This window comes from Dryobates pubescens, chromosome 4 (genome assembly GCF_014839835.1).
Source record: "Dryobates pubescens isolate bDryPub1 chromosome 4, bDryPub1.pri, whole genome shotgun sequence".
Classification (NCBI taxonomy): Eukaryota; Metazoa; Chordata; class Aves; order Piciformes; family Picidae; genus Dryobates; species Dryobates pubescens.
The window spans coordinates 30,924,314-30,945,016 of record NC_071615.1 but is presented as its reverse complement, the minus strand read 5'-3'; the positions used below and the strand labels follow the sequence as shown (position 1 = coordinate 30,945,016).

At 41.3% G+C, this 20,703-nt stretch overlaps 1 protein-coding gene across 1 annotated transcript; it reads right to left on the bottom strand.

Annotated features, from left to right (window-relative positions):
* Window positions 1-449: 449 nt before the first annotated feature.
* On the bottom strand, window positions 450-19,123 carry LOC104304069 (uncharacterized). Its single transcript, XM_054161275.1, has 12 exons — window positions 19,042-19,123; window positions 17,987-18,321; window positions 16,160-16,166; window positions 15,967-16,029; window positions 15,575-15,856; window positions 14,000-14,206; window positions 12,119-12,166; window positions 11,687-12,002; window positions 8,648-8,697; window positions 3,360-3,653; window positions 1,824-1,898; window positions 450-621 (listed from the first exon to the last, which is right to left on the bottom strand). Exons 1-12 carry the CDS (start codon window positions 19,121-19,123, stop codon window positions 488-490), a joined length of 1,893 nt encoding a protein of 630 aa, XP_054017250.1. The 3' UTR covers window positions 450-487.
* Between the last annotated feature and the right edge of the window lie 1,580 nt (window positions 19,124-20,703).

Here is a 20,703-nt window from a genome sequence, read left to right as displayed (position 1 = left end):
CTCATCTAACTTCCTCATTCAATAATATGTTAACTTTTAAAATTGTCTTTAAGTGACTCTTAGAGCACACATCACTTCAAAATACTTAATTCCTGATTCATTGGATACATGGGAGTTGCAATAAAGTGAATTTACAGCAAAGGAATGCTCCTAATTAAGCCTCAAGCCCAAAATGTGTTTATGCTTTATTTTTTTCAAAAGCCTCTGCATGCATCATAGCTTTTACTATGAGCACCTTCCTCATTTAGCAATATAAGTGGAAAGTATGTGACTATAATCCTACTGCCCACCTCAATTCAATACTCAGAAAAATTAGGAAAGCTGGACTGATATGAAAACACTAGCAGTAAAGCAAAACTAGCCCTAAGCACTAAAACCAGAAAATTATTTTGGGATGATTATTTTGTTGTTGTTACAACTAACACTGAAAACCAGGGAGATATGTTCAAAGCAAACTGAAAATCATTTTGTAAGTCTAAACTGTCATTTATGCTTTCTTTCCTTGGTGCTTGGTTGCAGCCCACATTCTGTAGGTGAAGAAGAGTACAATGAGATAGTACATGGAGCTCTTCAGAAGAAGGACGACGTACACTAAAAATGCTGCCCTGTGCATTAAGTGATCTGTAACAAACATAAGACAGAAAAGTCTTGTTTAGTGTCTGTATTGTACAGCCTCCTAAAAATCATTCCAGTGAGCAGTGTTTAAGCACATACAATGCCTGACTGTCCTTTGAGTGGGCTTGAACTGCTAGTAAGTTTTAGACTGATCAGGTTTCTTAGCACTAGACTGCTTCTCAATGCTGCTGGGCTATTATTCCCTGCAAAGACAGGAACATAATTCTTTTGTTTCCAGAACTGAGTCCTAATAGCACCACATTTGCTTGAACCCTATCATGTTGGATTTTTTTTTATTATAAGTTCTCACAATTCTTCCTAAATCTCTGTTCAAGATAAAAGAAAATTCCATTGTCTGAAATGCTAGGCAATTGCTAGGCTGATGAAGCATCATCTGAAGCACTGAATCATAGAATGGCTTAGGCTAGAAGGAACCGTAGAGATCATCTACTCCAACCTCCTTGCCATGGGCAGGGATGTCTCTCAAGGCCGATCAAGGCCTCATCCAACCTGGCCTTGAACACCCCCAGGGAGAAGGCATTCACAGCCTCCCTGGGCAGCCTATTCCAGTGTCCCACCACCCTCGTACTGAAGAACTTTGTTCTAAGCTGCCGTCTCTCTCCCTCAGCTTAAAACCATTCCCTCTCGTCCTATTGCTAGACACCATTATGAAAAGTCCCTCTCCAGCCTTTGTTGGATCCCTTCAGGTATTGGAAAGCATCTCTAAGGTCCCCCTGCAGTATTCTCTTCTCTAGGCTGAACAGCCCTAGCTCCCTCAGCCTATCCTGGAAGCAGAGCTGCTCCAGCCCTTGGATCATCTTTGAGCCCTTCTATAGACTCATTCCAACAGCTGTGTCCTGATGGAGACACCAGAACTGGATGCTGTATTGGAGGTAGGGGTCTCACAAGAGCTTCAGGTATTTTCTAAAGTGGCACTTAGCACAGCTTAATAATCTAGTAGCCCAATCAGCATCTATAGCATCCTTGTAAAGCTGCCTGATAGAGGTAGGAGAGCCCCTTATTATAATCCACACAGAAGTTAATTCAGAGTAGCACTGAAATGTTTTAAAGTTACAGACCCCACACTCAAAAGATTTCTTGTATGCTATTTAGAAAGATCATTTTGGGGATGTTCTGAACATATACAGCAGTATCCAACACTTGCATGACATGCATTGCTTTCACACATGTTAATATATAATAATTACCTCCATTAAAAACTGTGCTGTTTCCAGGATATGTGATGCAGTCATCTTCCTGAGAGACAATTTCTCTAGAACGCACTGGCAGAAGAGATTAGATGCCCCAATTAGTATTTCTTTAATTTTAACAAACATTAATTAAGAAGCAGGGGAAAAAAGAGTACAGCAGTACGGCAACAGTAAAATAGGTATGTGTTTAAGATCTGTCTGCAGATATGTTCACAAGTAGGATTTGTTTGCCGAGAGAATTTGAAGGGGGGGAAATGCTAGCAGAGAAGTGATTGAGTATTTGTTACTGTAAGCAGGTGATTAGCCTTTGCCCCTTTGGGAATGTGCCTATGGCTATTCCTTGGTGAAGTCTCTTTTATTTGGATCTGCAGGGTGTTGTACCAGTGGATCGTATCACTGAATTATCTGGAGACCGTTTGCCTTCACAACATGTTGTATTATAAATGGAGAATAATTTACATTGGAAGAGACCTCAATTAGTTTGCTACTTAATGGTCGCTCAACACAGGGAATGTGCTATTTCATTGGTGGTTGTTCTGTAAGATAAACCCTCATTGTGCTTGAAGCAGCACATTTGTGCTTGTTCTTGGTTATGGTGTTTGTATGAGTTGATACATGGGCTGAAAGACATCCATGTTACATTCTTAAATACATCTTCCATCTAAAGAAACTTAAAGCATATTTTTGCCAGAGTCTATTTTGAAGGTTGAAATATGATGGTTGTTTATGGCCATATTCTCCCTCAGTAGAGTGATGTCAGTTTATAGTAAGTTGTAAGTATAGTAAGTTGTAAGTATAGTAGTAGGTGCTGAGAAAAGGTTAATCTAAACCAATATAGACAGCTTTTCTTAAATGACCTTATCATGGTTTAAACAATTTGCATTGATTATAGGTTACTTTTTTTTTTCTTTACAGTTGCATTGTCTTTCAGATCTTGCTTTCCATATTCAATATTTACACTGTTAAATGCCTATTCTTGCATGGTTATTACATCACTATTGCTGGACTATGACAAAGTAATTTATTTAAACTTCATCCTATGCTCTCAGCAACTTTGTTTTTAACTCCTTCCTTTTTTTGATAGCTGTGACTAATGTGAGGCATTGTCAGAGGGACTCAGATCTGCAAGCCGTGGGTATCAGAGAGGTGATAATGTTTTCAGAACTCTGTACACTGGAAAGTAGCCGACATGGCCCTGTGCAGACCATTTGGAGTTATGCTAGTATACACCTGATGCAACACCCTGTTAGAAAGGGAGCAATGCTAGCATACACCTGATGCAACACCCTGTTAGAAAGGGAGCAATGCTAGTATACACCTGATGCAACACCCTGTTAGAAAGGGAACATAGCACAGGTTATGCTGCTTTTCCTGGGAAAACTGAGGCTTCCTCTGGATGAATATTTTAGCTATTGTGCCAGATGCTTTCAGGAACAGTAATAGGTAAAGAATTGTTTCTGTAATTCTTCTGCAATGAAAAAAAAGTGGTGTCCATAATAACAAGTAGATACATGTTTAGCATGTGGTATATACCTTGTGTAGGCAGTGAACGCTGCTGACTTTCATGCTCGTATTTGCAGTAGTAGTTCTTGTCTTTGTTCTCTGCTGGCACAGTTAACCAGCTGCTGATTGAGTATTTATCCTCTTTTGTGAGCTTCCAAGTGTCTCCTTTTACCATGTTGTCTGTTACCTCCTTGTTTTCTCCATCGGTCCATTTCACCCGAATAACTTCTGGGTAGAATTTCTCAATAAGGCAAACATATGTTATCTGATTGTCATGTTTCTGCTGCAGGATTTCAGAGTTTGCGGGTGCAGAACTTAGTTTGTCTGGATTGGATATTGGAGAAAGCAAACAACAAAATCGAGAACCAGAAGATCAATATTGTACAGCAAATAAATACACAACCATGAAATGCAAATTCTGAAAAGCTGCAAGTTAAATGTCTTAATCACACTGGTTTGGATCTCTAATTTGTTATGAAATGCTTAGGATGGGAATAGAAATGTCTCATTGTTGTGGGTTGAAATGAGAAGTTCTTATCAAACGGTCACACTCATGCATGATAAGAACTTTAGATATTAAAATAGGTGAATTACAGCTGTTTCCATGCTTAAAGAAAGAATAAGTTTTTGGTGAGTTGAATGAAACCTGGTATTAAATACACTTTATAGAAAATACTATTTCAATGGATCCAAATGGCAAGTTGTTCTTTTCAGTCAAAGCCAGTCGCAACACTGTTTAGAATAATTTGGAATAGAAAATATGATATTTAACTTTATTTTCATATGTGTTATTTTATAGAGAATGAAAATTAATAGGGGCTGTTATCAATTTGGTAAAGAAATTTGAGCTCAAAATCAGAAGACAAGACTCAATTCAAATATTAATATTTCAGCCATTTTGATGCTTTTTACAGACTTAATGATTCTGTGATATTAGTTTAGAAGACAGAGTCTTCTAGAATGTGGAGAATGTTTGATCTAAGCTTTAATACTCTGCCATGTACATGAAGAAACATTATCTAAGTCCTAAATTTTTTAGTCATCACTAAAATATAGACTGCTTTTTTCATGCTACCTTCCAATACTGAAGAGAAGGCTGAAGAGGGACTTTTCATGAGGGTGTCTAGCAATAGGACAAGGGGGAATGGTCTGAAGTTGTGGAAGAGTGCTTTGGTTTGGTTTGAATTGCTCTTGTTATTTGTTTGCTTTTTTTTGGGGGGGGGGGGGGGGGGGGGTGTGGAAAAGGCACACCCCAAAAAATTGTTCCCATTTTTGGGAAGTCATTCTATGTGTGTGCCTTTTGTTATGAAGAAAAGTCCAAACCATCCATATTTCATCCCCACAGAGAAAGACATTTTAATGTTATAAAAGTGGATAGTAAATTTCAGAGTCTGTTTTAGTTGAACATGAACTGCAGTGTGTGCATAGGCAGCACTGGTGGACAATCAGTTTTGTCTATGCTTAACTACAAGTGAAGACTAGAAACAGTGTGCAAAACTGACTTTTGTTGTATAGAAGGTACTACTTAGGACCACCCTTTTTTCAAGGCATCAGAGAGATCTGAAGTGTTTATGTCCTTGTAACAACTCTTTAGATTCCTGTGCAAATAGCCACCACTGAATTTGAGCAGCTAGATGCAGAGAGTTTAACGTGTGGGCTGGCTGAGCAGTGTGGTTTTCATGCATTGTGAGAAAAGACATTTAAACAAACTTGTCTTTTTGTTAAAATGCTTCCACCTTTCTGTAAATGACCTGACTATTGCAGAGAAATCTTCTACATTGCATCCTTCTTAAAGTAAATCAGTGATTCTTCGGAGTATTTCATACTCAGTGTTTAAAACCAAAGATGATCAAAGCATAAGGCTGTCTACCTTCAAAAAGATAATCATTATATCATGAGTTTCCTTCATTTTGGAAATTTGTCATTGGAATGAAGATGTACACTAAGTTCTGCTGTAGGAAAAACACATTTTTTAGCAATTTTATGCCTCTTCCTTTTTTATGCATCCCTTCCAACCCAATGCAAACTGTGAATCTTCATAATAATAGTTTATAATATTTATATAAAAATAAGTAATATAAGAAGATAATAATTTGTAATAACATTTGTAAATATGGTCAACATGTTCTTAAGCTGAAATTTTTATTCTCCACAGAATGGAATCATTTGGTCTGATACTCAAAACCCCTCAGTTCCTCTTCAAGCCTGGCGGGAGCTGAGAGCACTCAGCACGCTCATCTCATTTGTTCTGCTTGCCAGAAACTTCAGCTGTTACCACTGATAACACAGTATAGTCCTGACCTACTCTTAACCTCCCAGATACCCTGAAGTGCTGAAAACCTTCACTCCAAAGCTTTCACTCTACAAAACTTAGAAAAAGAAGTCTTAGAAAACTTACTGGAGACGATGAGTTTTGTGCCAGAACCAAATAGCTTTTCAGGCACCCTGTGATGCGTTCCCCTACAGAAACTACTTAGGATGTCTTGGTTGGGCAAGGGCCATTGTACGAACAAGAGTCTACTCATCTGGCTGCATAAATGTAGAAAATTTTAATGCAATCTCAACTAATGCAGCTACTCTCAAGGAGTATTTAGGGGTACATACTTTAAATTCAGTTTCAAACTAACCTTTGCCATCACTTGTTCAGAAAAATATCAAAACAAATGAAAACTGTTGCTATTCAGGGTATTGACTGAGCTATCACTGTACCTATGGATTTTTCTTCTGGAAAATTTAATTTTACAAGGCATTTCATTTCTTTAAACCTGAAAGACTAGCGTAAATAAGCTTTCATGTAACACAAAGCCCATGAATTTGGAGAAATACTGACAAAATGGAGGATGGAGCCCTTATTTAACAGTAGGCATTCAAAATCACAGAAACATTTAAGCAGATCCTATGTGCCTGAGATCTGTAATTTTCTAGGCTGAGACTCCTTCAGCATTCCCTGAGGTTTCTATGAAAAATGTGAGGATTGTTAAAGCTTGTCACCTTGAGAATATGGGAAATAATGGCTTTTTATATATGTGATGTACATTCATGTATGAATATATATCCTACAAGATGCTGCTATCAGCAATACAAAATGATCCCTTTGGATCACGATCATTATGAACATGGGAATGTTCACGCTAAAACCTGTTTGTGAGTATTGCCTTAAAAGATTCAGATCCTGAATTCATGGGCATGGAATTGTTGATCTTGTAAAGCTGTTTGCAAATGTTCCTATCAATATTAATCATGGTAAATGGCTTTTACTTCACAGCTTTCTCTGGAGTGGCCCCATCTTCCCTTATTCATGTCTTACAGTTCCACCTTTATGCCCTAATATTTGGATTACTGGGTTTTGATTCAGGGCTTCATGGTTTTCCCTGTTAAATAAACCACTAGTGCAAACTAATATTGATCTTTACCATTTTGATTTCAGAGAGCATAAAGTAAATTTAATCCAACTTCAGGTAACTGAATGTAAATTTAAGTATAATCTATCTTTAGGCATTGTGTATTTTACAATATATAATTAGAACTAAAATAGTTGTAGCTTTTTGAACTCTGAACTTCAATGCATTTGATGAAAACAAGGTAGATAGTTCAGTAATATTTAAGAGAGAGCATGTCAAGAAGTCAAATATTGCTGCCACAATTTCTGCTATGATATTACTTCCTAGAAGTGTTAGTAGATTGTTGTTTTTTTTTAAATCACCTTAAAAGAAGTCAGGAATATGCTTGTGAGTTGCCGGGGAGACCCAGCTGCAGCTGTAGCAGAAAAGATGGAAGAAGGAAAGCAGCCCTGCACTGGCTGAGCAAACCACTGCTTCTGTGCTGAAGGTGGGGGGGGGGGGGGGGGGAAGGATTTGGAGAGGCTGGTTCATTTAGTTCAGTCTTGCATTCCCTCTTCTGCTCTTGTGAGTGGCTAAATTCCCTGGAAAGATAATTTACAGTAGAATCCAGTATTGCCAGTTTGTGTTGATTAATATTCCTGTTCCGTTGTAAGCTTCTAAAAGCTCATCTATTCCACCACATGTAAATGCCAAACAATCTCTCAAATCCCAGCCCTTCTGTTACTGCATTGTTGTGAGTCTTGAGCAACTTTCTTTTGGCCAGAACTCGTTAAAGGAGACCAAAAAGAGCAAAATCAATTTCGTTACAAGTTGATGTGAGTTTAGCTCTTTATACATTTGACTCTATCGGTATAGATCTTGCAAAAGATTCTGCTCACGCTCAAACCTGGATGATTCAGGTGAATTAAGGTCACTTATCCTAAGTCCTTGTTTTCTCCATGTCTTCCATACTGAGCTTGGATAGAACTTACTTATTTGGATAGTCACCTCTGAAAAGAGAAACTGTCATGAAATGCCTGATCTTAAGTCTGAGCTAACTACAACCCTTGTACTCAGAAGCCTTGGCCACTTAAAGAGAAACTCCTACCTAACTAGAGTGATACTTGAAAATAATGTATTTTAAACTGTAGATAGTAAAAGTATGGCAACTACCTGATTAACAAGGTAAGGATTTTGATATATCCTGACATGGATACTTCTGTTGAATTATAGTTAGGATTTACTTAGCCTTTCCGATATAAATAATTAAAAACTCTATTTGTTATTGTATATTTAACCAGACTTAAAACATGTGATAGCAATAGTTCTTGTGCTCCCCATGTTTGTGGAGCTGTTTACTCCAGCATTGTGGCATTAATCCCATTTTTAATAGGGTAAAAATGGTATTTGTGCTGAACTTTCCATTAATATAACTGTCTCTCCAGGAAAGGCAAAAAATTGGACTGCTTCTTCATATGCATGTTATTAAGCAATAAGAAGAGCATGTGGAGGTACTAATTTATTTCTACGGCCAAAGTGCCATGTGCATGAGAAAAAGTAATTAAGGACAAGTTCTTTCACTTTTACTAGGCTCATTTAAAAAGGATTTTGGCAATGGTCATCACATATTGTATCTGCATTGGGAAGAGTTTTTTTTTCTTTTTTTTCTGCTTGCTTCACAGCTGTTTGATTCCCTTCTTATTTCTTCAGTACAGTTGGAGGAAAAAATGGGAGATCTGGAAACTACTACAGGGAATTTTCCATCACATTTCCAAGGAGGAGCATGATCAAAACTGGCTCAGAATAAATCCTTTCCCAAATAAAGGTCGTGATCCTAAGCCACTGTAGGAATGACCAGCTGAGGAGGGGAATGCTGCACAAGGATGGTTCCAGCTCAGGCTCTAAGTGGGTTGAGTGCCCTCCAGGACACCTATAACACTAGTCTAGACGGCCCCAAGCTCCTATAGTTTATTGTATGAAAAGTAACAGGGAACTTACCTGACACAATGAGCTTTGTACCAGAGCCAAACACCTTGTGGTAAGCCCTCACAGTGATTAATGCCTTTGCAAGAACAGTGCAGCTCTGTTATCTTTATATGGGTAAATAGTATTATCATTTAAAGAAAATCAGATTTACTGCATGGTCAGCTCCTAGACCTAGAATAAATTAAATTAAGCAGTTGCCTAAACTGAGGTTAAAAAAAATAAAATTAAAAAAGGTGTGGAAATTCTGGAGGGCATGTGTGTCATTACATGGACAGGATTCATCTCAGTGAATTTTAGTCTTCTGAAAGTTTAGATGGATGGTGCAGCTTGATCACCTCGGCTCTGCACTTTCTGATCAGCAGAGGATCTTCTTGACTGGATATTTTCCAACTAATTGGCTCTTTATACATCTCCATAAAGATCAGTCTTAAAAATGGTGAATATTGTGCTGAGATCTGAGCAGAATGGCATGCCTAGAAATACTACCATTTTTCATAGTGACTAAAAAGTGCAGGTTTTTTAAGATCAGCATTTTCTGGGGAAAAAAAGAAGCGCTTACCTTAGTTTGTGACTATGTTCCAATGCTTTTTAGCCCTAGGCTTTCTCTAACAAAGATCTGTTACTTCTGGTCTGCTAAGTTTTCTCTGAACTAAGCATTCTTTGCTGTTTTAAGAAGAAATGTGGTTACATTGTGATTCCCAAAGGGAGTTTAAATAATTTATTCACTCTCTAGGCTGAACAGCCCCAGCTCCCTCAGCCTGTCCTCGTAGCAGAGGTATTCCAGGCCTTGGATTATCTTTGTGACACTCCTCTGTACTTTCTCCAACAGATATGTGTCCTTCTTGTGATGGGAACACTGGAACTGGATGCAGTATTTGAGGTGAGGTCTCACAAGAGCAGAGTAAAAGGGAAGAATACCCTTTCTTGACCTTCTGGCCACACTCTTCTTGGTGCAGACTAGGATATGATTTGCCTTTTGGGCTGCCAGCTCATGTAGCTGCCTTCTAATACCTAAAGGGATCCTACAGAAAGTCAGAGAGGGAGAACAAGGCAGAATGGTTTTAAGCTGAGGGAGAGTAGGTTTAGACTGAATCTTAGGAAGAAGTTCTTCAGTACAGGGGTTGTGGGACTCTGGAATAGGTTGCCCAGGGAGATTGTGGATGCCTTCTCCCTGGGGATGTTCAAGGCCAGCTGAAGTATCCCTGCTCATGGTGGGGAGGTTGGAGCAGATGATCTCTAAGGTCCCTTTTATGGCCATTCTATAATATTTGTTGATTTAACTATGTGGGTGAACATCTTCCCCCTCCCCCACAGCATCCCATCTTGCTGATTACTTATAAAGTGAAAGTATCTTAATTAAAGTTTCATCAAACCCACATTTTGAAGCCCATCCTTTAAATACCAAGTCCATATTCTAAGCAAAACTTACAAAGTGATTACTCTGTTGTGTTTTTGGCAAAAGCAGCTGCCTCTGCACAGGCAGAGTTTATCTGCAATAGCAGAAAGCATTTTGGTCAGAGGCATCGATAACACCTTAAATTTTTCTGTAACTCTCCTCTGCTTTTTTATGGTTTAACTATAGTCACCTCGATAATATCATGTATTTCCAGAGCAACAAACTGTAGGCATTGCTGTATGCTTTATACTCGCTATGTGCTTTACATTGAATGCAGCATTCACCCTATTGATGTCATAGCTTCATCATGATTAAGAGTACTACACATGCAAAAGTAAAACAGTTAATTCTGTAGGGCCAAGAGCTAGAAATTACATTTTTTACATTCTGGACAATTTTCTTTCTCAATCAACTTTGAGCTGCCTCTATCAATAAGAAACTTTCAATATTTCTCACTTGATGTTCTAAAATTAAACTTCTGAGCAGTTCAGTTTTCTTTCCCAGAACAAGAACAATTCCACCTCAATATTTAGATTTGTACCTCTCCTCATTTTTCCATTCCCCTATCCTTGATAAGTATTCAGGAATTGTAGCAGACAGAATCTCACAAGGTCAATATATTCATTGCACATCAGCCCACCTGACTGGGGCACCATGCACAATTCACAGACAAAACACAATTTATCAGGCAGAGATTAATTTGTCTGCAGTCTTGCATCCTTAATTATCTGAGAACCAGCACATCTTTGTGAAAATCAGATAAGTAATAATGGTACTTACTGGAGACAATTAGCTTGGTTCCACTGCCAAAGTATTTGACCCAGGTGCTCCACAGTGTGTTTTGCCTTTGCAATAAGCTAACATGCTCTCTTGCTGTACCACTGATGAGGAAAATCCCGTTTTTTTTTCCAGTTACCATTGATGAGGAAAATCCCATATTTTTTTCCCAGTCAGCCCTAGGAGACTGTGTGAAGGCCTGGCCCTTCGCAGCTGGGAGGATGTTAGGAATTTCAGGCTTGCACCTGGTTGTTCAGCTGATATCTCATGCCCTTCAAAGCAGATCTCTTTCCTAAACTGCTGGAAATTTGTTAGCTAACCCCTCTGTTTTACAGCTAAGAATTACATGAAGGTTCCTTTACAATTTTAGAGACACATAAATAGATGCACAGGGTTATGCATGTTACAAAACACATACCTTCCAGTGACGATCCTGCTCTTTGCCAAAGGGGTGCACACGCTCTCACCTGCAGTTAAGTGACATGCTGTCCTTTTACTGTCTTCTTTTTCCTAGGTTGGATGCAATGTATGCACCCCCTCAAGAGGCACCAGATATCTGCCATGGCTGTGCAAACAACACCAAAGGAGCAGGTGAGTTTCCAGTGTTTATGTAATAGCTGTTAATGCGGTGAAGACTTCCTTTGCCCTTAAAATAGAAGGTGTGTGTTTGAAGACAGAGTGCTAATGAGCTACATGTTCAAAAGGACTGATATGCAGGGTTAACTGCACTTTTTGGGTAGCAGGAAAAGGTTTGGCCTTTCAGCAGTTCCTATCAAATGGAGGGAGCAGGGTGGGGGAGCAGCAGTTACAACCCTGTGGTTCAGATGCTGAGAGAGAGAGGAGTTCTTGTCTTCATGATCTTTCAGATTCTATTACGGTGAGGGTCCCAGTAGGCACAGTAGTATGTAGCAGTGTCATCTGGAACTACATTGCTTATTGTCAGAACACACCTGCTCCGTCCAGGAACATTTTCAACCATGTACCTCTCTGCTCGAAAGACACTTTCAACTGAAGCTGTTCCATCTGCAAAGTACAGTAGCCGCACTGGAGCTTTACCCTCCTTCTGTTGATACCAGTGTATGACGGAGCCATCTAAGCTTGACGCTGTTGGAAATTCACATGTCATCCGTGCGCTTTTTCGGAACTTGGTGATGGATATGGGGCTCTGCACAGGAATTTCTTGTGCAATCCCATCTAGGAAAAACAAAAAAAGAGAGAGGAGAAATGATGTCATCAGCTGGAACTCAGGGATTTGGGAAGGTACCTATGTGGGCCTGTGAGGAAAGGTGAGAAAATAAGCAAGGACTTACATGACCAAGAGGCTGTGGCCATGAGCGCTGTCAGCAGGAGCATGTTTGCTTGTCACTCTATGTTGTTGTTGAGACTTGGAGGAGAAGGAAAGGGACCCCAGATGGTGACAGTGTTGTGTGGGAGGAGGTGTGTCTTCTGTGTGCAAGCAGATGGGACACTTTCAAAGAAAACACACTTGAGGATAACAAATGCTAAAATTGGTGACAAGGTTGTAGTCCCATCTGCTCTTCAGGTAAATGTGAGAACCTTTGGTGATTCCTAAGATTGTGGCCCTTGAAAGCTTGAGCCACAGCCATTGAGGATAAGTTGTGAGTCAGACCAGCTCTAGCAGTGTGTCGGGGCATAAAGGTTTCATTCTGGAGGTGATACCAGTTGGCAGTGAGTACAAACTCACCCAGATGATTGCTAAATACCTGAGCCAAGAGGAGGCATTCCTTGATGCCATCAGGGAGCTCCTTTTGCTGCTTCAGCTTAATCAATGCATCTGTGGCATGCTAAAGTCCCTGGGATGCACTTGTGCTTTTGCTGTCCTCCACTAAAGCATGTAGAAACCATCAGCCTGCAGCAACCGCAACAGCTGAACCTCAGGGATGTACCTCCGCTTTGGTTTCAGGTGCAGGAGAATATAACACAGCCACAGAATATTGGTTTTGGAGCTCTGTTGAGATGTAAACACTTCTTGGAAAGGAAGACTGGAAAGCTAAAATAAGCCTAGTGAGAGCTGCTGTCCACAGCCATCACAGACGGCATCTTGATGAGCAGGAGTAGTGTTGCAGGGTACTCCCATGTGACTGGAGAGCCTGTGCTGCCGCTCACCAGGGTGTAAGGGAGATGAGCTGCTTTGGCCTCCTTCCTGCTGCCCATTGGCCATGTTCAGCAGGCTGGTGGTAAGGATGCTTTGCTAATTGGCTTGGAAAGATGCCCATGAGCAATGGGCTTCAGGGAGAGGTGGGCAAGGAGACACACTCTGTGTGGTGGCAATGGAAAGGATTCTTCTCTTCCCAGCAAATGCCTATGGGAAAGTCTGTTTAATTTTCTGTCGGGTCAGTCTGAGGAGGATGAGAAGAAGGAACGACTTAAGGACTGGCAGGCACCACAAACTGATGAGGAAGAGAGAACTATAAAAGAGATCTTAAGGTGAAGGTGTAAGGCATGTGTCTAGAGATGGGTAATGAAGCTGGTGAAGAGTCTGGAGAATAAATCTTACAGGGATTCGCTGAGGAAACTGAGATTGTTTATTGTGGAAGAAAGGAAACTGAGGGAAGCCATTATTGCTCCCTACAACTATCTGAAAGGAGGTTGTACTGAGGTGGGTGTTGGTCTCTTCTCCTTAGTATCAAGTGATAGAAGGAGAAGCCTCAGATTGCATCAGGGGAGGCTTAGACTAGATATCAGGAAAAAATGTCTTTATTGAAAGAGTGGTCAGGCATTGGAACAGGCTGCCCAGAGAAGTGATGGTGTCACCATCCCTGCAGGTGTTAAAAAAATATGTAGACATGGCACTTTGGGACAAGGTTTAATGGCCATAGTAGTGGTATTAGGTTGACAGTTGGACTTGATGACCTTAGAGGTCTTTTTCAACCAAAAAGATTCTATGGCATACTGCTTATTAACATCATATACTGAAGACACTGTTAGTTTTCCTACCCTGCTGTAGAAAATCATGGGGGACAGGTTGAATAAAGAAGTCTCTGAATTTTCAGCTGAGTTCAGAGCCTGTGGTTCAGAGTACAAAGTGCCTTTTTGTACAGCTCATCTCTGCCTCTCTAATGCTGTGATGCCAGGATAAAGCCAATGTGCACAGTAGTAAGTGCCAGAGTCCTTGGGGTTTAAATTATATATTGTGAGACCATAGAGGGGCTGAGATGGATCTTTCCGACCTTGAAATTTCCCTTCATCTCTACTGTCATCGATAACTGTATTCTGTCTCCAGAAGTAGAGTATCCTCTTCAGTGGCTCTCCAGGGAGCTGCCTGTACCAGTGCAGGACAGCGTCCTCACTTATTTGACAGGTCAGGCTGGCAGAGCTGCCTGGCGCCTGTGTAAGAAACGCTGGAGTCTGTTCTGGTGCTGCCTGCGTGTCTCCACCTGGAAAAAGAAGTGGAAAAATTATGTGAGGGGCAGGAAGTGCTGATGTTTGGAGCCTGGACTGTGTTCTCTGTGCAGGGATGGGAGAGGGGGAAAAAGGCTTACGGGACCAAAGTGAAATTGCAATCAGGCCTGGAAGTAGCAACATGCTGCCCATGCAGGTGGAACCTAGATATTTGAAACAAGAACATAATAATGTCCTTCAGGTGAAGAAAGCATCAAATGACTGGGAGGAGGAAAAGACTCATTCAGCACATTCATTGGTTGTTCTTCAATGTACTATCACTGATGAGGTTAAATTTATCAACCAGCTAAACCACAGCAGTAACAGTGCAGGAAGCTGCTCCAGAGATAGGCAGGAAGGGAGACACACATGCCTCCGTGTGGTGGCAATGGAAAGGATTCCTCTCTTCCCAGTAAATACCTATGGGAAAGTCTGTTTAGTTTTCTGTCAGGTCAGCCTGAGGAAGATAAGGAGAAATGACTTAAGGACAGGCAGGCACTACAAAGTGATGAGGAAGAGAGAGCTATAAGAGACTTTAAGTTGAAGGGAGGGAGGTGCAAGGAAAAGGTTGCTCATCACAGCAGCACTCTGTCCTACTCTAGGAATCTGAAGGCAAAAATCTCTTTCAGTTTTATGACTTATCTGTTAGGCAAGTGGCAGCTTCCCTAGAATCATTCTTTGATTGTAGAACCTGATTTGCAAAACTGTGTCCACATAATCTGAAGGGTCTGAGAGCTGCTGTCTGTCAGGGATATAGCCCGTGGCTGAGGATTTCAGGTCTGCGATGGACATGTCAGGTGAGATACTCTGAGAATCAAATAAAGATTTTTGGGCTGTTTTGGAATTTGTAGGGACCAAAGTGAAAAGGAAGACAAAGTTAAAATATGAAGGAGGATAAGTAAAATGCCCTGGTCATCTCTCCTTTTATATTCATGTAAGGTTTGCAAAAGAAAATGCAGAGATCATGGACATGGCTTTCTTTGCTTCCTCCAAGGATTCTAAGAGAGAAGAGACTTTTCACAGCTAACATTTGTTCCAACACAGAGACAGGCTGTGTTCACTGTCAGGCAAGTGCCTGTGGTAAAAGGAAGTCTTTATTTACAGGGGAATGTTGCAGATATTTTCCCTGCAGTGACTGGATGCCACAGGTATGTGCGAGCATTGGAACCACGCACTGCTTGTTAATGTCACCTACCGAAGAGTTGTCACAAGACACTGTTGCTTTTTTACCCTGCTGCAGAAATTCCTGAGGGAGGGGTGCTATAAGGAAGTCTCTGAATTTTCAGCAGAGTTCAAAGTGTCTTTTTGTATGGCTGATCTTTGCCTGTCTAATGCTGTGATGTCTCGAGAAGGCCAATATGCACAGAAGTAAGTGCCAGAGTCCTGAGGGGTTAAATGATTTATCGTGAGACGGTAACGAGGCTCAGATGGATGTTTCAGAATCTGAAATTTTGCTTTATATTGATTGTCATCAAAAAATGTTTTCCTCAAGAAGTAGAGTATCCTCTTTGGTGGTTCTCCAGGGAGCTGCCTGTACCAGTGCAGGATATGTTCTTTGCCTATTTTACAGGCCATACTGGCAGAGTTGCCCTGTACCTTCCTAAGAAGATTTGGGCTCTGCTGTGGTGCTGCCTGTGCATCTCCACCTGGAAGAAGAGGTGAAAAATTATGTGAGGGGCAGAAAGTGCTGGTGTTTGGAGCCTGTACTGTGCTCTCTGTGCAGGGTTGGGAAAGGGGAGAGCAAGAAAAGACTTACGGGGCCAAAGTGAAATTGCAAGCAGGCTTTGAAGAAGCAGCATGCTGCTGGTGAGGGTTGAAGCTGGCAATGAAATAAGAAATAGAGACATAAACTTTATAAAGTCCTTCAGGTGACTGGTAGGAGGAAATGACTCATTCAGCACGTTCATTGGTTATTCTTCAATGTGCCATCATGAAAGGGTTAAACTTACCAACAAGCTAAACCACAGTGGTGAAAGCACAGAAAGCACCTAAAATACTCAGTCTTTTTCTTCATCTGTCTATCTACTCCATTCTTAGACTTGCCTGCTGAGCACACACATAGAAACTCAAGTTGTTCGATGTGGCCCTTCCCAAGGCTGTTTTCCTCTGCTCAAACACACCAAAACTGTCCCAACTGTCACCAGCCTTTCCTAGAACGCAGTGCCTGCTTTGGTAGCACAAATGGGATCAATCGTAGTGAACTAGCTTCTCATATTCTTACTTCAAACCTCTCCAAAACATCTGGTCAGTTTCATTCCTAGATGTGGTTTGTCTCTAAGATGTCCTTCTAGGGCAGCACTCCAGCTTCTCATGTCCAGATCTTCTGACAGCAGTGTTCTGCCAGCGGTGAGGTGGTTGGGCACATACTTTGTGCAAGTGCCTTCCTTCTTTGATGATGGAGTTGTAACATGAAACAGGAAAAAATACAGCTGGTGCCTCCTTGGCAAGGGTCTGTGGCTATGCCAGAGGAAGCATGCATGTGCCCCAGCCAGCTGTTTGCTGTTCTCTGCTTTTCCTTGTATTTTCCTTCTTTTCAAAGTCCTGACAAGTGCCATGCAAAGACTTCATGACAAAACATCCCTTGGACAGCACCCACCATACTCCTCCCTGTGACAGATTTCTAATTGTCTGACTCAAAAGAGATAATCCATGCTAGATTTATTTGGGTCTTTGTCAATACACAACTCACCATTAGTAGAGAAAGTTCATATTCTTCTATTTTCTCTGTGATAGATACATGAATTTGTGTCAAGTCCTTTAGTGTAGACATAGCTAGACTGAAATAAAATAAAATTAAAAACTTCACAGAGTTTAGTGACTTGAAGTCTCTGTCTTTTTTATTAGTCCACTTGAGTGTGAAAGCCAGAGAGGAAGGTATCTTGCAAGGCCAAACTAAAGCTGCAAGGAGAACCTGCAGGCAAAGATGTTTTCAGAGAAGTTGTCTGGGCCTGTAGAAACTTTGGCAATGAGCCTTGGATGGAGGATGGACTGCCATCGAGGACAGGAAGTTACATACTTGAGCTGCATGAAATGCTCAAATGGACATGGAGTTGTGAACGCTTTGGACAGTGAAGGGAAATTTCACTGCAGCTCTGCTCCTAGCTGTTTAGATGAGAAGTGCTGCATCATCGTTTCCTATGTTTCCCAGCTGCAGTTTGCAGCTTTCTCTTGCAAACAATCTTCACAATCTTTTCTTGGGACCATTCTTTTCCAGTGCAACAGATTCTTTCCTGTAAGAAAGGCTAAGGGATGTTATAAGCAGTCATTGTCATCATAACCATCTTAGATGAGGGTGACCAGCAGTGAGTATTACCAATATCTCCATTGTGGCACTGGTGGTGGGACTAGATGATCTTTTGAGGTCCCTTTCAGCCCCTAACATTCTGTGATTCTGTGAGCCAGTTTAAATTCTCCCAGGCTACACCTACATCACAAACCCTCCTCCTGTGCTCCCTGCCTGACCTAATTTCATCTTTGTGAGCTCAGACTGTATTCGGGAAAGTATCTATATTCTTCATGCTGGTTTGTGCTGCAGTGTAATTCAGCTGTGATATTGTCACCCACAAGGGTGCTCCCTTGCCCAAGCACAGAGCGTTATACCAGCAACTGTAGCACAATGTGTTTCTCTGCTGTTCTGGTTGTCCCTTATTTCTACAGACATACTGAACACATCACTGTTGGGATGTTTTTAGAGGCAGGAAGGTGCAGTTGTGGTTCTTTGCATTTGAGAGCAAGTCTGGCTTTTAGTGTACAGGCAGCTGTCAGTTCAGGCTCACTGTGTCTGCCGTAGATCCCTGGTATGACCAGCAGGCACAGTAGTAGGTACCCTCGTCGTTGGAGTTGACATTCTTGACTGATAAAATGTAGACATTGGTACCTTGCTTCTCAGAAGAATATTTATACCTGAGGGAATCATCATCATAAGAAATTTGATCTGATATAATGTACAGGATCCGTTTGGGAGGTTTGGAAGGTAATTGCTGGTACCAATGTATATAAAAGTACAGGTAGAAATGTAAGCCCTCAACTATACACTCAATCCGTGCAGTTGTAGATTGCTTTCTGGTAAGAGAATCTTGATTCTGTATCAGAAGCCCTTGTTCTTGTCCATCTAGAAAAAAGGAGAGAAAAGAGAACAAGTCCTCTTAATCTGCTGTTCATATACACACATAAATACAAGCTGCCTCCTGCCACTGCGCCGTGCTGTGCCATGGTGCTGAGAGGAACCTACAAGACCAAGGTGCAGCCAAGGCCAGGAGCAGAAGCAGCAGCATTGTGAAGCTCTCAGCAGCAGCATCTACCTCTGGGAGGAGGGTGACAGCTCTGAGGAAAGGAAATGACTCTCTTGGGCCTCATGTGGAGAGGTGTGTGATGTAGAGAATAAGCAGCCTGATGAACCCCACTTAACATTAGAAATTAGATTGTATCTTTTACAGGAGCTTTACAAACTCAGCTTCTCTTTCTCTTTCTCATGCACACACACACAACTAGTTTAAGTTGTTCACAAATTTTGTGGCCTGAAGGAAATTTTACAACTGGGTTTTTTCCCCCTTTTTTTTCTGTGCAATTAAAAAAATGGGTACCTGACATCTGCAGTCCTGCATGGTGCTTCAAGTTTATTTTTACTTATATTTTTCTGTTCTGCCACACAAATGATGTAACAGAATTTATTCCAAAGATCTATTTTAAAAGCTAGTGGGAGTGCAAAGATTTTTCTTTTATTTAGCTAGACCACATGGCTCTCCCACCAACCCACTAGCAATCCAACCAGACCCATGAAAATAGACTTTCAATTGATAAAGTGAAATAACAGCTGGCAGTGCACCTGTACAGGCAGCTTTTTGTTCGGGCTCACTGTGGTCTGCTACTTCTGTGGTATGACCAGCAGGCACAGTAGTAGGTGCCTTCGTCATTGGAGTTGACATCCTTGACTGATAAAATGTAGACATTGGTACCTTGCTTCTCAGAAGAATATTTGTACCTGAGGGACTCATCATCATAAGAAGTTTGACCTGATCCCATATACAGGATCTGTTTGGGAGGTTTGGAAGGTAATTGTTGGTACCAATGTATATAGGATACACTCTTGACTGTACACTCAATTCGTGCTGTTGTGGATTTCCTTTTGGTAAGAGAAGCTTGATTCTGTATCAGCACTTGTGCTTGTCCATCTAGGAAGGAGAGAAAAGAGAACAAGTCCTCTTAATCTGCTGTTCATATACACACATAAATACAAGCTGCCTTCTGCCACTGCCCCACGCTGTGCCACGGTGCCAAGAGGAACCTACGAGACCAGGCTGCAGCCAGGGCCAAGAGCAGAAGCAGTAGCATCGTGAGGGCTCTCAGCAGCAGTGTCTGCCTCTGGGAGGAAGGTGACAGCTCTGAGGAAATGACTTGCTCGGGTATCATGTGGAGAGGTGTGTGATGTAGAGATAAAGCAGCCTGATGAACCCCACTTAACATTAGAAGTTGGATTGTAGCTTTTACAGGAGCTTTACAAACTCAGTTTCTCTTACTCTTGCACACACACACAACTAGTTTAAGTTGTTCACAAATTTTGTGGCCTGAAGTAAATTTTACAACTGTTTTTTTTTTTTCTTTTTTTTTCCTGTGCATTCAAAAAATGACTATGTCACATCTGCAGTCCTGAGCGGTGCTCCAAGTGTTTTTTTCGCTCAATATGTTCTGCCACACAAATGATGTAACAGAATTTATTCCAAAGATATATTTGAAAAGGTAGTGGGATTTTTTTTCTTTCTTTTTATCTAGTGCATGCTACTCTGCCATGACCCCACTGGCAATCCAACCAGGCCTATGATAATATACTTTCAGTTGGTAAAGTGAAATACCAGCTCTGCTGGTGATGGTGCCGGGCAAAGTGAGCTCTAGCTCAGCAGTGTCTTTGGCATCTGCCTGCCTGTGCAGTGTGTCTGATTCAAGGTTGATGGGGAAAGCAGGGTGGGGGTATTCCTATCCATTTTCAAACACTTCAGGTTTGTGCAGGTCCCCTATGGCTTTCTACTGCTGTGCATCCCACTTCGCACAGCACTAGGTAACAGCATCTTGCAGTTACTTTGCTCACTGTCAGGGTTCAGAGAGATTTAGTGGGGTCCTTCTCAATACTGAATTTCCCCTTCTCAGACTTGTTTTCAACAAAGAGCCTGGAGGACATGTAGGCAATGCATGTGGCAGCTCCCTTGGGCCTCTTTCGGCACCAGTGAATGAAAACATTGTTAAAATCAGGGTCAGAGATGCAGCAGTTGATTAGCACTGTTTTGCTCTCTGGCTCGGTAATGGATATGGAGTTTGCTGCAAGACTTGTGCAGAACTGCCTGTGTGAAAGAGAGAGGAAAATTAGAGGCATGAAACTGAGATAAGAAAGTATTCCTTTGCCATGGGAGGACGTGTAGGCATCAGGGTGAGCAGGCCACCTATGAGAAAAAACAGCTGCCAGGATGACAGCACTCAGCAACCACATTGTCACTGCCCTCCT

Excerpts from the sequence above, each read along its gene's own strand:
- LOC104304069 (XM_054161275.1), bottom strand. The coding sequence starts at position 19,123 with ATGACGAAGGCACCTACTACTGTGCCTGCTGGTCATACCACAGAAGTA. Across the intron at positions 14,207-15,574 it reads GGACTCTGGCACTTACTTCT|GTGGAGACACGCAGGCAGCA; the intron begins GTGCATATTGGC and ends TTCTTTTTCCAG. Across the intron at positions 3,654-8,647 it reads TACAAAGCTCATTGTGTCAG|ACAAACTAAGTTCTGCACCC; the intron begins GTAAGTTCCCTG and ends TATCCAATCCAG.